The sequence below is a fragment of the Pantherophis guttatus genome, chromosome 1 (assembly GCF_059756535.1).
Source record: "Pantherophis guttatus breed Tessera chromosome 1, ASM5975653v1, whole genome shotgun sequence".
NCBI classification, from domain to species: Eukaryota; Metazoa; Chordata; class Lepidosauria; order Squamata; family Colubridae; genus Pantherophis; species Pantherophis guttatus.
In genome coordinates this window covers 126,144,550-126,161,461 of record NC_142063.1, presented here as the reverse complement: position 1 = coordinate 126,161,461, position 16,912 = coordinate 126,144,550, and the positions used below count along the sequence as shown (strand labels likewise).

General features: G+C 39.3%; 1 protein-coding gene across 2 annotated transcripts in view; it reads right to left on the bottom strand.

Annotated features, from left to right (window-relative positions):
* Nucleotides 1-16,912, bottom strand: part of SLC15A2 (solute carrier family 15 member 2) — a 96,455-nt gene that overhangs the window by 38,590 nt on the left and 40,953 nt on the right. For both annotated transcript variants that reach the window (XM_034422717.3, XM_087883813.1), the window contains 5 exons: nucleotides 16,319-16,396; nucleotides 10,463-10,545; nucleotides 5,928-6,014; nucleotides 4,079-4,168; nucleotides 2,071-2,115 (listed from right to left, as the gene is read on the bottom strand). In XM_034422717.3, coding sequence (XP_034278608.2) covers nucleotides 2,071-2,115; nucleotides 4,079-4,168; nucleotides 5,928-6,014; nucleotides 10,463-10,545; nucleotides 16,319-16,396 — 383 coding nt within the window. The remainder of the gene's footprint in view (nucleotides 1-2,070; nucleotides 2,116-4,078; nucleotides 4,169-5,927; nucleotides 6,015-10,462; nucleotides 10,546-16,318; nucleotides 16,397-16,912) is intronic.

Here is a 16,912-nt window from a genome sequence, read left to right as displayed (position 1 = left end):
GCCCAGAAGGCTTGAAAATCAGCTGGCACACGCCGGAGCTGAGCTCGCGTGCCCATTGATATGGCTACACCTGCCACCTGTGGCACACGTGCCATAGATTCACCATCACAGCTCTATAGCTAAAGATTTATTTTTATGGTTGAGTTCACTTTCTCCTTGACTGAAAAGACCAATGCTTTTGAAGCAAATCGCTGGCAGGACATAATGGAGATCTCACGGCAGAACATATTATTTCTTTAGTAATTATATCTCAAAACAGTGTTGCTGTTGTTAATCACAGAGAAACGATGCTTGTTTTTAAAACAGGTCTGCATTCTGTTCTAAATGACATGGTGCATAATGAGCACTGATGTGATGCTTCAATATTGTTCCACGGGGACACTGACCTTAATTTTGCTCTGTGTAAATTTCCTGAGTTGTGTAGTCTTTGTAATCTGGATGTGATCTAGTGAATGGAAAATTGTCTTTGGGACAGGGGCCTTGATATGAGTGAACTATCCATGATTCTTCCTGAGCCCAATTCAAATCTTTCTTATACATTATGGTTTGACAAGCATTCCATGTCTCTTTTAGTCCAGAAGCAATCAGCTCGTTCTTACACTAAGACTATAGCTGATGATCCCATATATCCACAGAAAAGAGAAATCATTCGCTCACATGTAGGTGTCCCCAGCAATCAACATGTTTATCTTTCTAACATTGTTCCTCTGAGAATTAGGGAAGATAATACAGGTAGTTCTCAATTTTCTGACACAAATAGGAAATAATTGAACCCAACATTTATGTTGTAAAGTGGGAAATCTGTTAAGTGAGTTTTGTCCCATTTTAGGACTTTTCTTGCCACATTTGTTAAGTGAATCACTGCAGTTGTTAAATTAGTGAATCTGGTTGCCCCATTGACTATGTTTGTCAGAAGGTCACAAAAGGGAATCATGTGACTCCGGGACACTTGCAACCGTCATAAATACAAATCAGTTGCCAAGCATCTGAATTTTGATCATGTGACCATTGGGATGCTACAATGGTCATAAGTGTGAAAAATGGTCATAAGTCACTTTTTTCAGTGCCATTGTAACTTTGAACGGTCACTAAACAAACTGCTGTAAGTTGAGGACTACCGGTACAAAAATTATTCAGATTCCCACTTAGCTATGAAATTCAATGCACTTCCGAATTTAACTGATCACATCAAAATGTTATAGGTATAACAAATCTAGAATTCCATGAAGAAATGAATATAAACCTGAAGACATAAAGATTTTTTTTTTTAGATTAAGTCCATACAATGATCCAGCCTTATCCAATCTAATATACTCCAGAAGTAAGGGATTCCATATCCTAAATCTCCAAACCAATGCTGGCCAGAAAGACTATAGAACCAGTTATTCTTTCAGAATTATTATTCTGAATAATTATTCTGAAAGAATAATTGAAAAAGTTAGGCTAGTGTGAGTCAATCAGTGGTGGGTTGCCCCCAGTTCGGACCAGTTTGCAAGAACCAGTAGTAAAACTGGCGGTAGTAAAACTGGCCCGCCCACCACCCCGGATGTCATCATCGCCAATCTGCGCAGAAGCAAGGTGCATGCGCTCGCTTTGCTCACATGTGCGCACGATCCTGTTGTGAACCAGTAGTAAAGGTAAATAGAACCCATCTGTGGAGTCAATAATAGCTTACTAATAGTTCCATTAATTGATATCCTTTCCTTAGTGGAAACTGTTAGGCATATCTTGAAATATATGTATTGAAAGTGACCTTATTGTCATTGGGCTACTGTTTTTGCTTAAGCTGAATTTAATGCATTGCTAATAGTGATAATAACAATAACTGTAAGGATGTTGTTGATGATGATGATGATAATGGTGCAATTCTAACATCCAAAATTGTGTTTTAAAAAATCTTGGGATCTAACTAAGCCAAGACATATAATACGTTATATTGCTTTATTTTGTGGAATTATTTTATCTAGTCAATAGGTGTATAATTAAAATGTATGTATTTAAAACTAATAAAGGTGTAATCTTTATTATACTACTTTTGCTTAAAAACTTAAAGCAAGAAATACCACTTACAAAGTCAGCATTCATTTTAGTTGCTTGTAGAGTCCACCTGGAACCCTATGGAAGAGAAAGAAAAATAAATGCTGTAGCAGATTTCTGGTCTACAAACCGCCATAATTCATAATTACTGGCGTTGGCCAGTATGAACCTTATCTCAAATATCTATTCTATTCATGAGACACCATGAACTGTAAGAGACCTACCTGAGATTATACATACTGTAATTGCTTTTATGGCTAGAAAGAATAAATAGTAATGGATAAATTTATAAGTAGTAGATTTCTGAGTTACTTGTTAAAATAATGTGTGTCAAAACAATGCATTTTCAATGCAGTTCTTTTCCACTCTTTAAATTTTAAGTGTAGTTTTACTGAATTATTGAGTACGATTAAGAAGCATTTTTCTCTATTTTTTCTGTATCTTCAGTTTTCCTTTTTGCTGAGATAAAAATATACGTAAACAGAATTAGTTTGTGTGTGTGTGTATGTGTGTGTCAGCACAAATCAGACCATTGCAAGGATAAACTCCTCTTAATTGGAGGTTATAGATTACCATGCTATCCCAGTGTGGATTAGTAAATGGATGTTTTCCAAATGTCCAGTCTAGGACTGAGAGCAACTGACCCAAAGTTACTAGGTTGGCTTCCATATCTCAGGCAGGTCTGGGACTTGGACTTGCCTGCTCCTAGTTTACCACCTTAACTATTAATATCATTTTTAATGATATCAAGTATTGTAGAATGATACTTTATTCTATATTTTTCTCCCATCTGCAATACCTTTTAAATATATCTAACATTTTAAAATGCTAAGCTAAGAAAAGCAATTAAATTATCTTTAAAATGATAGTTTTTCTATACAACATTTGAACATGAAAATATATCTTAAATTCACATCTTTATCTGAAAGAGTTATTGCAATCAGCTAAAATATTATACGTTCTCTCTTTATCTATAAGACCAACCCTTACACAATAGATAACGGAAGAACAGCCTTAAATTGGAATCAAATACAGTATTTCTCACACATTACCCAATTCTTGATATAGATGCGATAATTAGGAATTAAAGTTACTTATTCAGGCCAATGCTTTCCTGTTTCAATAAACTAGATTGGTTCTTTGATCATTTATTTCCCTTTTTAATATTTTGGCAAGGCACTACTTTGGTTATCAGTGTTCACATGGTCATGTATCTTTCATAGACGTACCATGTACATAATTTGCTAACATAAAAGAATTCTCTGTTTGAAGATGAAATCAATTTTATTCTATCATCAGGGCAAAAATTAGCAATATGGGAGCAGCAATAAGTGGAATTCTCTTTCTTGAATCAATCTAATAAATAAATTTAATATAAAGGATATATTTATAGTATATTTCTCCATTTATTTATTTATTTGTATTCTGCCTTTAATACTTTTACAAATAACTCAAGGTTGTAAACATTGCCAACATACCTTCCTCCTTATATTTTCCACACAACAACCACCATGTGAGGTGAGTTCAGCTGAGAAAGAGTGACTGCCCAAAAGTCACTCAGCTGGCTTTCATGCCTATCATAAGGATTAGTGTGGACATTTACATTGTTTGGTTCAAATGGTCACCTCCATTGCAAATTTAATTTAATTTTGTCCTTCAAAATTAAAATAAACGTTTCAATCAAACAAAGAATCTCAATGTTACTGATGTGTGTTTTAGTGGAAGTCAGCCATGACAGTAATTTATTAGTTGGATTCAGATAACTCTGAAAACTTAAAGCTGAATTAAGAAAACACAGTTGCTGGGTTTGCATTACATGCTTCATACAAACAAACAAATAACCCACCAAATGCCTTAAAACGATGACCAGTTCATACAGCACACTAAGATGGCCAGATTCCCACAATATATTGAAGTATGAAAAAAATAATCCAATTTAGTGCACTATGGTACAGCATAATAGGATGTACCCAGCTTTTGAGTCTCAAAAATCAGACCTGGTGTGTATAGTAAAATGTTGCTTAGTGTTGGTGTGCATTACCTGTTGATCAAAGAGTGCCCAGAACATTGGTAATGGGAGAAAGAGGAAAAGGACCCGTGTCACCATTTTAACTTCAGTGATCAACTGGTTCTACGGAAGGAAACACAAATACATCTTATAAATATAGCTTGGTGTTCAAAGTCTGTTTGGATGTTGAGACGCAAGACATAGACTATGAATGACAAAAAGAGAGGAAGGTGTCAGCATATGTAGAACGATGTTGAGTAACTGTATCTGCATAACAGCATAGTCATCTTATATGGGAGCAATTCTACCATAAGCAATGTGAATATACAGAAAGCAGGATGAATTAAAATACTTCCGAGGAGTACCTATGGGGACCTGTGACAGTAAAGACATCATACATTTATTCTGGAATTAACTTCCGTAAACTAATATGGCATGAATCACAAGGTGTTGCAGCTCCAAAAGACATTTTGAAAAGGGAGACATGCAGAATAAGAGAGAAAGACTTTTGATCTTTGGGGGAATAAATCAGCCGATGGTTTTTCTACTTTTTTTGGCCTTCCTTCTCTACTCGACCTTGCCTCTGAGAGACTAGGGGGGAAATACAATAAATGGTGAGACTTCTGGAACTTATTTTCCTCTGGCATGGAGTTTTTATTGCTGTGACTGTTTTTGTTTTGTTTTGTTTTTCCTTTTCCTTTTCCTACCTATGATGATGTTATAATCCTTTTATAAGCCACTCGGCATGGCTTGACAAATGGGCAGCCTTAGCAATCGAATAAATGAATAAATAAAATTGGAAGAAAGGAAGCCATTTCAGCTTGGAGACTTTGTTAGAGTTATTTTCTCAGGTCCTGTTTCTTTCTCTCCTCGCTCTTGCCTGGGATTAGAATGCTAAAATTTGTGATCCCTTACTAAACTTTAGTTTCTTAATTTGTAACCACCTCTTAAGTAACTGAAAAGTGAAACTTGGTCCGACCATCAGTCTCATGAAAGAATTTAAGGGGGTGTAATATGGTTGTGTTTTTGGCATGGCTATGCTAGTGATGAAACTCTGTGTGTGTGTGTGTGTGTGTGTGTGTGTGTGTGTGTGTGTGTGCATTTGTGTAGGTGTGAGTAAGAAGCTATCATAGAGAATAGGAAACTGGTCTCCAGTCACTGGCAAAAGATAATCCATTCACTGCTGGCATTTAATGTTGTTAAAGAAAAAAAGATTGGAAAGTATGAGACTATGAATGGAGATAGTTTGCTTGCAACAAGGACAAAATTGCTCTGGTTTTCATGGAAGCAGCTTACCATTATCTTCTTCTAAGATTAAAAAAAAACCCCATGTTTTCGTGTAGTCTACTGCCTATGGGTTTTTGAGCATTCCCACTCAAATGTGAAACAGTTTTGGCTCTGCTTAAAATTCTGTTAAGTGTAACGGTGGTAAGAGAACAATTCAAACACTCTGAGAAGTAGCCTGAGTTGACTGATCCCAGATGATTTAGAAATTTTAGGCAAGTAAGCTTGAAATTAGATAAACAGGCAATGCAAATTTTGGTTCTCCAGTGTGCAGAGAGGAAAATATAAAGCTGGCACAAACATAACTCTGGTGGAGAAATTGAGCATTACATCCCAGATATGCTGGTAGGAATAGTATCTAAAGTGGAATTGTTTTTTCTTCAATGGGCAAATTATTGTATTTCTCGCAGATTTTGCTCCTCTCTCTAGCTAAAGAAAGAAGAGAAAGTTAATACATTACAGATCTCAAGGGGATGTAACACTTGAATGGTTCTGAGGATGAATGCTCTTCTGTAAGATCTAAATGTTAAGTTAGGAGGAGCCATCACTGATATACAACATGTATATTCAATGTATTGAAATGAAAATATTTACTTACTGAATATTTTTCTGATGCCCAGTCTAGCCAATGCTCTCTTTTGGGTATCTCTGGGAAGCGATTTCTGATCCGGTTTCTCAAAGCAAACTGAAGAAGAATGCAAACAATTAAAGGAGATGTATGGATTAGAGTTTATCCAATATAAGCATTGTTTCTACTACCCCAATGCTAAAGTATATTGCACTGATTTGTATTTCATCTTATTCCTGGTTTTATAAATATGTCTATAAATATGAAGTTCTACCTTTCCTGTTGTTCTATTGGCCATCTTTCAGAAGATGTAGCTGTCAACCCTGAAGCAAACCTGTCTAGAGTCAGCCAGGTTCACTTAGGTGGGAGGGGGAGGGAAATAGTTAACTGGGGTTTTGCAGTCAGGTTTTCCTGTGGGAACCAAGGTCATTCTAGCAGGTGGCTGGGAGAGGAGGAGCAAAGTAATCAAGCAACTGGCCAGCACTTCCACTGAACCATGTGACTGATGACTTGGGGAAAGGGGAAAAACTTTCTCTTTTAATTAGGTGAAAACTGTGGAAACTTTCAGAGTTGGTTTTCACCAGTTGTGCCAATATGATGTATCCAAGAAATTTGTTCTTTGAGGAACCTACCTGACTCTGAGTTCTGCTTTCTATGAGTGCATTACTTGGAATGCTGACAGTGTCATTATTTGAGGTACAATTATATATAGAATTCTGGATTCAACATCCATCAATAGCACCCAAACAAATATAAATTATAAGGTTTTCCTTCAAATTTATTTCCTGGGAGGTGAAACCCACCCACCCTCAAAAAAGGCAGCATAGCTATTTCTGGACCTATTTTGACAGAGTGACTAAACTAATACGAGGCCTTACCATAGAGATATGCTTTATAATAATAAGAATTATAAACAAAAGGATTCCATCCTGAACACAGACGCATATGTCATAAATACTAAATTCATACAAGATTCATAATCCAACTTTCTGTTAGTAATGAAGCAAACATTCGTGAAAATCATATGATTATGCTTCTTTCTCATATCTAATCTAGATTTGGCCAACCTGGTCCTGTTTAGACATGTTGAACTGCCAGTTCCATAATCTTCCATTGTTCCTTTTAGTTGTGATGATTAAACTACTGCATATCTCATAAGTCTCTGTAATTTAAATGATTTTGGCTCCCCTATAGGTAGATAAGAACAGCAACCTAAATGACCCGTTTTCTATTAAGATATCAATTCATTAAAATATAACTATCTTAAGTTAATAGTATCCCTGTGTCATGTTAATTAACTTCATATAATAATCATCCATTAATTATTGTATGAGAAAATTTTTCCTTTTGTCTGTAATGAATATAGAGCCAATCAATTTCATTGAATGACTTTGGGGTCTATTATACTTTACAAATAGGAGTGTGGGGGGGGAGAGACATTTTTTCATCCTCTGCACTATTCAGAATTTTATTAATGTTGATGAAATTACATCCTTGAGTAATCTTTTTTCCTCCTCACTCTAAAAAGCCCCAAGTGCTTTGCGGTGTAAATTGTTGTTATGACCTCAGTGCCGCAGTACAGTAATACTAAAGAGGATGAAGGATGGGAAGGAACCAATATACCAAATATTATAACCCAAAATCTCTGCTGTAACTCCAGTACATAGAAAGCAATTGACCAAAATTATCACATGAGCAAATGGAACGGATGAATAACTACTGGGTTTATGTCTCACACCTTGATGAAATTGGGTACTGACCTTGGAGTTTTAATATAAAAACCCCATGCAAGTGACTATAATGAAGTCATTAAAAACCCATGCAGATGATTTCAATGAAGGAATAATCAAAGTATGTGAATGAGTTCATATGTGCCAGCCATGGTCCTGACCCCCATGTGTTGACCTGAAAATAATTTCAGTATATGTGTCACTTGGGGAAAAACAACTTAACTGCTTCTTTGAGTGTACTAATTAACTCCATATTATAGATGTGGAGTTCAAACTTCAGTTTTAAGAGACTTCCCTCTGTTACTTACTCAAGGCCTTTTCCTCTAATGAAAGACCGTGAATGCCTTATCAGCCATTGGTGATAGGCAAAACTAGGAAATCCATCTGCAGTAGGGGTGTCAAACGCACAGCATCATGTTGCTGTCATATGACGTATCACGACTTTTTCCCCTTTCACTAAATCAGGGGTGGGGGTGGTCCACGGGTGAAATCCAATTTTTTTTCCTACCGGTTCTGTGGGCGTGGCCTGGTGGTGTGGCAGGGAAAGGATATTGCAAAATCTCCATACCCACCCCACTTTGGGGCCAGCCAGAGGTGGTATTTGCCAGTTCTCCGAACTACTCAAAATTTCCACTACCGGTTCTCCAGAACCTGTTAGAACCTGCTGGATTTCACCCCTGGTATGGTCAGCATGTGATGTATCTGGCCCGTGGGCTGCAGATTTGACACCCTTGAGCTACATTATGTAGCTGGGTTCTGCCATTTTGATTTCCTACTGTATCTCAGCAGTATGCAAAATTGGGAACTTGCTGTGAAATTCAAGTGGCAGATTTACTATAATTTAAGGCTGTCTCAAAAATATTTCCTGCAATTGTTTTTTCTTTTAGCCTTCTAAATTGATCTGATCAAAGAGAAAGTGATGGTTTCATTGGCTGCAGGACAGGGTAGGGGCATTCTCATTGGTGAAATGTGGTATTCTTGCAGTGTCCAAGAGATCTACTATAATGATCTGAAACCTCCCTGGCTTCCCATTGCACAACTGAATTCAGGAAAGATGCTAGCCTTTTTATAAACTGGGCCAGTATATTATTACGCACATTCATGGAACTAGGTATAATAATCATATTAATCAGTTTTAATTTTTTTTAATAAACTTCAAAGATATCTCCACTTCAAGAGCCTTGGTAGTACAGTGGTTTAATGCACCCTGTAATTAACACAGCTGCCTGCAATTTCTGCAGGTTCGAATCTTACCAGGCTCAAGGTTGACTCAGCCTTCCATCCTTTCTAAGGTAGGTTAAATGAGGACCCAGTTTGTGGGGGCAATAAGCTGACTTTGTATAAATATACAAAAGTATGAAGGCTATTGCTTAACACATTGTAAGCTGCCCTGAGTCTCCGGAGAAGGGCGGCATATAAATCAAAAAATTTTTTTAAAAATTGCATTTTTTTTTTTTACCAATTGGTGATAAACCCTAGTATGGCTGAAATCTGTTCCAATTGATGATGCTGAAAATTGTAATTCTAGACAATTGGGAAGGGCAGATTGGAAAAGAAGATACTGTAAGCCCTTTGGGGTGGCCCAAATCAGGAAACAAGCTTCATAGGAAGACAAGAATGGAACTTTATTGAGATAAGCTGTAATAGCAGCTTTTCCAAGGCTGATTTTGCCTTCCCTTCAGAGGTGGTATTCAGCATGTTCTGACCAGTTCTGGAGAACTGGTAGCAGAAATTTTGAGTACTTCGGAGAACCAGTAAATACCAACTCTGACTGGCCCCATCCCCATCTATCTATGCCTCCTGAGTGCCAGCTGACCGGGAGGGAATGGGGATTTTGCAGTATCCTTCCCCTGGAGTGGGGAGGGAATGGGGATTTTGCAGTATCCTTCCCCTGGAGTGGGGAGGGAATGGAGATTTTACAGTATCCTTCCCCTGGTGTGGGGGTGGGGGAATGGAGATTTTACAGTATCCTTCCCCTGCCATGCCCACCAAGCCACGCCCATCAAGCCATGCCATGCCACACCCACCAAGCCATGCCCACAGAACCGGTGGTAAAAAAATTTGAATCCCACCACTGCTTCCCTTCCTCTTTATATCCCAGTGAATTAGGGAGGAGCCTGCCTAAACTGCTTCTAAACATTATCTTGTTCCCCAGGATTTGAGGAATGATGTAACCTTCTTGGTACTTATGTAAAGTTTCTTTCCTGTTTCCCTCAAGATCAGGGCTGTCAAATTCCTGGCCCATGGGCCGGATGCATTGCACACTAGCCACGCCCATGCCCAGTTTAGCGAAGGGAAAAAAAGTCCCAAAATGTCATGTGATGCCGGCGTGACGATGTGAGTTTGACACCCCTGCTCAAGATCATCTCTCCGATTCTCTGCTGATACACCTGTCATTTTAAATAAATACTAAAGGCTGTAAATGATAATAAATGAACTTTCAAACAAATACAACAAAAGTCTTAAGATACACCCACAAACTCTTTCTTATCAATTAGAATGGAATGTAACTTCTAAGGCATACTAGAACACTTGCAGATAATAAAGGAATACAATTGCTTCTGGGTTCAAAAATTGTTTTAATTCTTGTATAAATGTATAAAGCCATCATCAGCAAGTTGTTTTACTCAGTTCTCAGAACCCTAATCCTATCACCATTTTTCAGGAGTATGTCCCGTTGGCTTTAGTAGGCATGTATAGGATTTCATTATAAAAGCAATAAGTATTTTTTTTTTCAGTATGATTGTGTTTTTAATCCTAAAATATGTGATCACGCAATAGAAACTAATTTTTTTTACATTTTGTACATAAAAAAGGAAAGCATACAGTACTTACTACAATGCACTTGCAAACTTTCAGCAAGATATTTCCTTGTGGTGGAGTCTTTTTGTAAAGTCTGTTTCCAGTGATAAACACAACTAGGGGAAAAAAATGTAATTTCAGTATAGAAATAGGAGTGTATAATTTATATAACAATAACTTACTGGTAACCATTAAGAAATTCCTCCACAAGGTGGGGCACTGATTTTCACTAGTCTTCTAGCTATCCTCTGTGATTTCCTGCCTCAAAAACCTTTTTCCTGTTCTAAATACAGGTAATCCTTGACTTACAACAGTTCATTCAGTGACTGTTCAAATTTACAACGGCACTGAAAAAAGTGATTTATGACTGTTTTTCACACTTATGACCATCGCAGCATCCCCATGGCCACATGATCAAAATTCGGATACTTGGCAACTGACTCAAATTTATGACAGTTGCCAAGTCCTGGGGTCATGGGATCATGTTTTGCGACCTCCTTACAAGCAAAGTCAATGGGGAAGTCAGATTCATTTAACAACCGTATTACCAGTTTAATAACTGCAGTGATTCACTTAGCAACTGTGGAAGAAAAGATGATAAAATGGGGCAAAATTCACTTAACAAATGTTTCACTTAGCAACAGAAATAGTGGGCTCAATTGTGGCCGTAAGTCAAGGACTATCTGTATTTCTTTCCCTTAGTAAGTATTCGACACAATATTAGAGAGAACTAGTATGATCCAGTCCCAAAAGGTGTTTTCAGGTTTAAACTGGGCGATTTGAAATCCTATAGTGTATACCCACTCCATTACTACTGAAAGATTGCCTTATTTACCAATTTATTTCTCTATTTATTTATGTGCTTGCTTGATGGGGCTTATTTACCACCCCAATCCAATAAAAACTATTTCACTAATTGGTAGTCTTTAAAAAGGAACGACAGCATTTGCTAGCAACGTTTCCCTTGACTATTTCTATGTTCTACTCATCAGATAACATCCAATTAAAAATAATACTAAGCGCGAAACAGATGTCTTATTAAATAGGGAGCTTTGGGGCATATGAAAGATGGGGAAGGGAGAGAAATGGCAATAACATTTCTGTAACATCAGCAACTTTCCACTGGTAACATTGCTAAGCCATCTATCAACTGGCAAAACCCTTTTTCTAGTGCAAACCGTATAGCTTGATAGAAACACGGAGATGCTGAAAACTCAGATTAATCACTAGCCATTCTTTCTACACTAGTTTTCTCCAAAATGGTCAGAATCAATCCTCAAAGGTATATGGGACTATCCAAGGGGGCAATGCAGGGGTGGGCCCCTGGGGGTTAGGCAGGGTTCAGGTGATCCTCTAGCCAAGAATCACCAGGGTTTGGCAAACCCCCAAATGCCACCCCTGGCTGGCTACACCTACCCCACCCCACCCCTCCTACCCTGCCCCTCCCCTCTCAGGAGTCTCCACACAGCCCATTCATCATTCCAGGTAAGTGCAGGGGCCGAACAGAGGGTCTGGGAGGACAAAAAACAGGCCTCTGGAGCCCAGGGGAAGCAGTTTTCAATCTCCAGGAGGTTCCAGCAAAGCCTCCGGAGCCTGGGGAGGGTGAAAAATCCCTCCCCCCCCATGTGGTGCAGGCGGCCGACTAGGCCACGCCCATCATGGCCACGCCCACCCAGCAACAGGGCAGCAAACCTGTTGCTAAAGGATCTGAATCCCACCCCTGGATCGTTGTTGTTACTATTAGTACTGTTAGTTAAAGTAGTATTTATTAAATTATTTTCATATGATAAATGTTTGCGGGGGAGTATCAATGAAGAGTCTGAAACTGCATGAAGGGGTTGAAGAGCTGAAGAACTGAAGAGTCTGGGAAGCCTGATCTACACCAACTGGTTCTTCAGAAATTCAAAATAATACCTTTCTTAACACAGTCTGGAAGGTTAGAAAACAGATCTAAGATCTTGTGAATACAAAGAATATACTTTGGAACTTTATGTCAACTCAGACAAAAGAGGGCTTGAGGTGTTCCTCCTGGAAGCCATTTGAGAAGGATTTCATGGTGGACATTTGGGCTTTCCAGAAGCCCAAATGTCATAACTTTAGTAGCTGTTTTTTAAAATAGCAAAATATATAGAGGACACTCGGTGAATAACAACCATGACAGAGAAGAGAAACTTGCAACCCTGAGATAAGACAGATAGCAAACCACAGTTGGAACCAGCAACTTTGTTGTTAAATGAAATGGTTGCAAAATAAAACTGGGACTTTGCGTATGATGTTACTTCAGCTGTCCTTTCTTAAACCGACTTATTTATTTATTAAGAAAAATTCCATGGCTGCCCAACTCAAAGTAACTCCAGCCGAAGAGGTTGTAGAAAAAAAAATGCTTTTAAAAGTCTCTGGCGATCCCAGCTGAGTTGCCTGATCATCAGAGGCTTCTAAAAGCATTTTTTCTGCAACCTCTTAAGGTTGTAGAAAGAATGCTTTTAAAAGTAAAAAAAAAAAAAAAAAAAAAGTTGGCCACGCCCACCCAGTCACATTACCCCTCCTACCAAGCCATGCCCACAGAACCGGTAGTAACAAATTTTAGATTTCACCCCTGATGCATGCACACATCTGAAACCCAGCTACCAGCTGCCCGGCGCAGATATGCGCATATGAAACCCGGCTACCAGCTGGCCGGCGCACATGCGCGCATCTGAAACCCAACTACCAGCTGGCCGGTGCGTATATGTGCGTTGGAAACCCGACGACCAACTGGCTGAGCTGCGTGCCGTAGAGTCACCATCACGGGTCTATAATATCACTTTGTGGACAAATAACAGAGACCGGGATGGCTGTTGTCTGTATGTCTTGATTTTTAAAGGCTGATCCCTGTTCAGGGCCAACTCTGCTATTAGGCCACTTCGGACAGTGAATAAATCTAGGTAGCCATGAATACTATGTATGTTGTTGGAATGAATTCTTAAACAGAATAACAATTTGTCCTGAAAATGAGACAGCCATGGCAGAAGGAGATAGCAGGCTGTTTTCAGCAGCAGTTTCATTTTCACCTTTCTCAGCTGTCCCTTGACTCACTCTGAGCTTATTTGCTTATGTGTTTCAACTTTATCTTGCTGACCACAGGCCTCACTTCTGTCTGACGAAAAAGAAGCACAAATATCAGCTTAACTAAGTGTCAGCAGAAAAGGAGTGAACAGGGAGAAATTCTCTCTCAGGCCAATTCACACTTTTCTTGGCTTCCTCTGTGGAGCTGAGCAACATGAGCACAAACTTTCCTGAAGGACGATTAAGTACAGGTAATCCTCGACTTACAACTTCGGTTAGTGACTGTTCGAAGTGACAACATCCGTGAAAAAAGGGACTTATGACCGTTTTTCACACTTACGACCATTACAGCACCTCCATGGTCACATGGTCAAAATTCAGATGCTTGGCAACTGACTCATACTTATGATGGTTGCAGCGTCCCGGGGTCATGTGATCACCTTTTGCAACCTTGTGACAGGCAAAGTCAACGGGGAACACAGATTCATTTAAACAACCATGTTGCCCATTTAATAAGTGCGGCGATTCACTTAACAACCATGGCAAGAAAGGTTGTGAAATGGGGCAAAACTCACTTAAAAAATGTCTCACTTAGCAACAGAAATTTTGGGCTCAATTGTGGTCATAATTTGAGGACTACCCGTATTAGCAGAGAATAGCTAGGTAGAGGATGGGGAATCTAGTGGAATCCCTCTGCCAGCTAATGCCTGATAAGAAGCACTGATTCGGTTTCCATATAGATTAAGGCTCTGGAGTACATAGGGCTTTAAATCAGTGGTGGGATTCAGCCAGTTCGCACCACTTCGGGAGAACTGGTTGTTAACTTTCTGAGCAATTTGGAAAACTGGTTGTTGGAAGAAATCATTAGGGCAGAGAACCGGTTGTTAAATTACTTGAATCCCACCATTGCCTTAAGTGGCATAAAAATAAGGGATAGACCCAGCTTTAGGTGTGATCAAGCCTTGACCAAGTGCATCCTTGGTGGAAGCATCCCAATTCCAGAACTTGCCGTTTGCCATTTACTAGATAGCAAATAGAATCTGACACCGAATACAGCCCACCTGGTACTGTTTCCTAAACGATGCAACTTTGCTTCCATTGTGCTAGGATTGGCACTACCCAGTGTACCTATGTAGACTCGGAACTCCCCTGCCAAGATATAATGTATCTCAGGTCTATCATTAGCAACAAGAGGAATTCCCTGCTAGGACATTTGAAGCTCAAGAGCTGGCAGGAGAATTGAAGCCTCCCCAAGTTCCAGCACACTCAGCTGAAAACCACCTGCAGAGCAGTTTGTCGTGCACTGCAGTTCAGCAGAAAGTAAATCGGCTCAGCTTTCCAAGAGAAACATTGGCATGGGGGGTCACAGGTGTATGGAGCTGATCCAGGAATGGCGCAGACTTCTTGAAAAGAAGTGCTCCACATGAGCTCATGGATGGGAGAAAAATGAGTTCTTTAACAGAGACAAAGGCAGCATGTTTTTTTTTAAAAAAAAAGAAACAACCCTAAATAAACTGTATCATATCTACTGTAATTAGAACTGGAAAAACCCCAGTGAGAAATTGTTTTCAAGCCGTGTAACTCAGAGATCAGCCTTTTATTTCCCTATGGGATTTTTTGTTTTGTTTTGTCTTTGGCCTCAAAAGGCTGGCTTGGAAAGCTGCATGAGCTATGGGATGATCTGGAGATACATCATAAAGATTAGCGACACAATAATTCTCACAATGGAAGAATGGGCGGTAAAGGTGATGCAGTTGGCAGAGATGGCAACACTGACTGTTTTAATTAAAGAGAACAATCTGTGTAGTTTTGTTTCTACTTGGAAACCACTTCTGGACAGTTTGCTCAAAACTGAAACCTGAAGTTTTGGGGATTAGAATGATTTTGTTGTTATTGAGATGCTTGAAATGTTTAGAAATGTAAAGCGAAAGGTTGAGGTTGTAACTTTTGTGTATTCTACTGTGCTGAAAAAAGTTGGAAAACACTACTTCCTTCCTTCTTTCCATCCTTGCTTCCTTCATTCATTTGTTCCTTCCTTCCTTCCTTCCTCTTTCTTTTCTTTCTTTCTTTTTCTTTCTTTCTTTTTCTTTCTTTCATTCTTTCTTTCTTTCTGCACTCCTCTTCCTTCTTTTACCTTTCTAACTTTTGTTTCTTTTTGTATTATTACCTTATAAAAACTTTACTAAAATACTTTAAAATAAAAAGATATACCATAAAGACAAAATGTTGGATTTTTTTCATTTATGAGAGCACTCAGGGGTATATTTTTACTGAAATAGGTTCATTTATGCCCCTTCTTTGGGGAGTGGGTCTTTTTAAAAAAATGCCCTTAAAATCATGCTGATTTTTTATTGATGAATGTCAGTGACATGATTTTGGCAGGCTAGGAAAATGTAACCCATATACTGCCTTTCTTTGGACAATGCAGAACAAGATGGGAAAGTAATTTTCATTTTATAAAATAAGCTGTTAACCCAGATCTATTTTGAAGCTGCCAATAAAAGCAGCCCCCTTCGGGTGTGTTCAAAATGTTTGGTTGCTCGTGGGGACTAAAGATATCACAGATAGGTAGAAAGGCCTCTTCAAAATGAAAATGATTGGACTTCTATTGAACTTCCCTGCTGTTTGAAGACAACGAGCTTCTGGGCTCCTTTTTTCTGCCTTGCAATTCCAGTACAGGAGAACCAAACAAAGGGAGCTTTGTGGAGAGGTGAGGGTGTCACATAGATTTCCTTCCTTGGTGCACAGAAGAAACATCATCTCTTTTAAGTTGTTTGCAGGACCTGTGATCGTCCTCCCCTTTCTTGTCTCTTTCAGTCTCTCTCTTTTATACCTGCTACTCACCAAGAGCTACAATCATTAAAGCAGCGGGAACCCCGAAAGCCAGAGCGTAGCAGTCTCCTCCGAAGCATTGCACGCCCCCTAAGAAAATGATAAACAAGTTATTCTTTTAACAAGTTAAGATTCTTCCATCCTTTCCCTCCACTGCTATATTGCACAAAGAGGAAGTGTCTGGAGATCAGAATGTACTACGCACAGTTCACACTTCGGCACTCTACTACCAATCCACCGCTATGCAACTTGAACTGATTTCAGCTTTGACCACGGCAATGTTGTGGTCCGCCAGCAGCCTGCGGAGCTGGCAATGGAGTCAGACAGTGAGGAGGCTGGGGAGGAACATCGGCCAGTCCTGGAGTCTGGGGAAGGCCCAGATGAGGGCTCTGTGTCAGAGGCAGAGATGGGGCCAGGGCCATCTGGGAGTGATGTACGGACTTCAGAGACTCCAGAGTTGGACAGCAGAGGAACAGGAACAGGCAGAGGAACAGGCAGAGGAACAGGAGGAGCCTGTTCCTAGTGTGCGCATACGCAGAGTTGTCAGAAGGCATGAACAGTTAAAACAAAAGGGATGACTCGGGAGTAAGACCTGGAGATGATTGG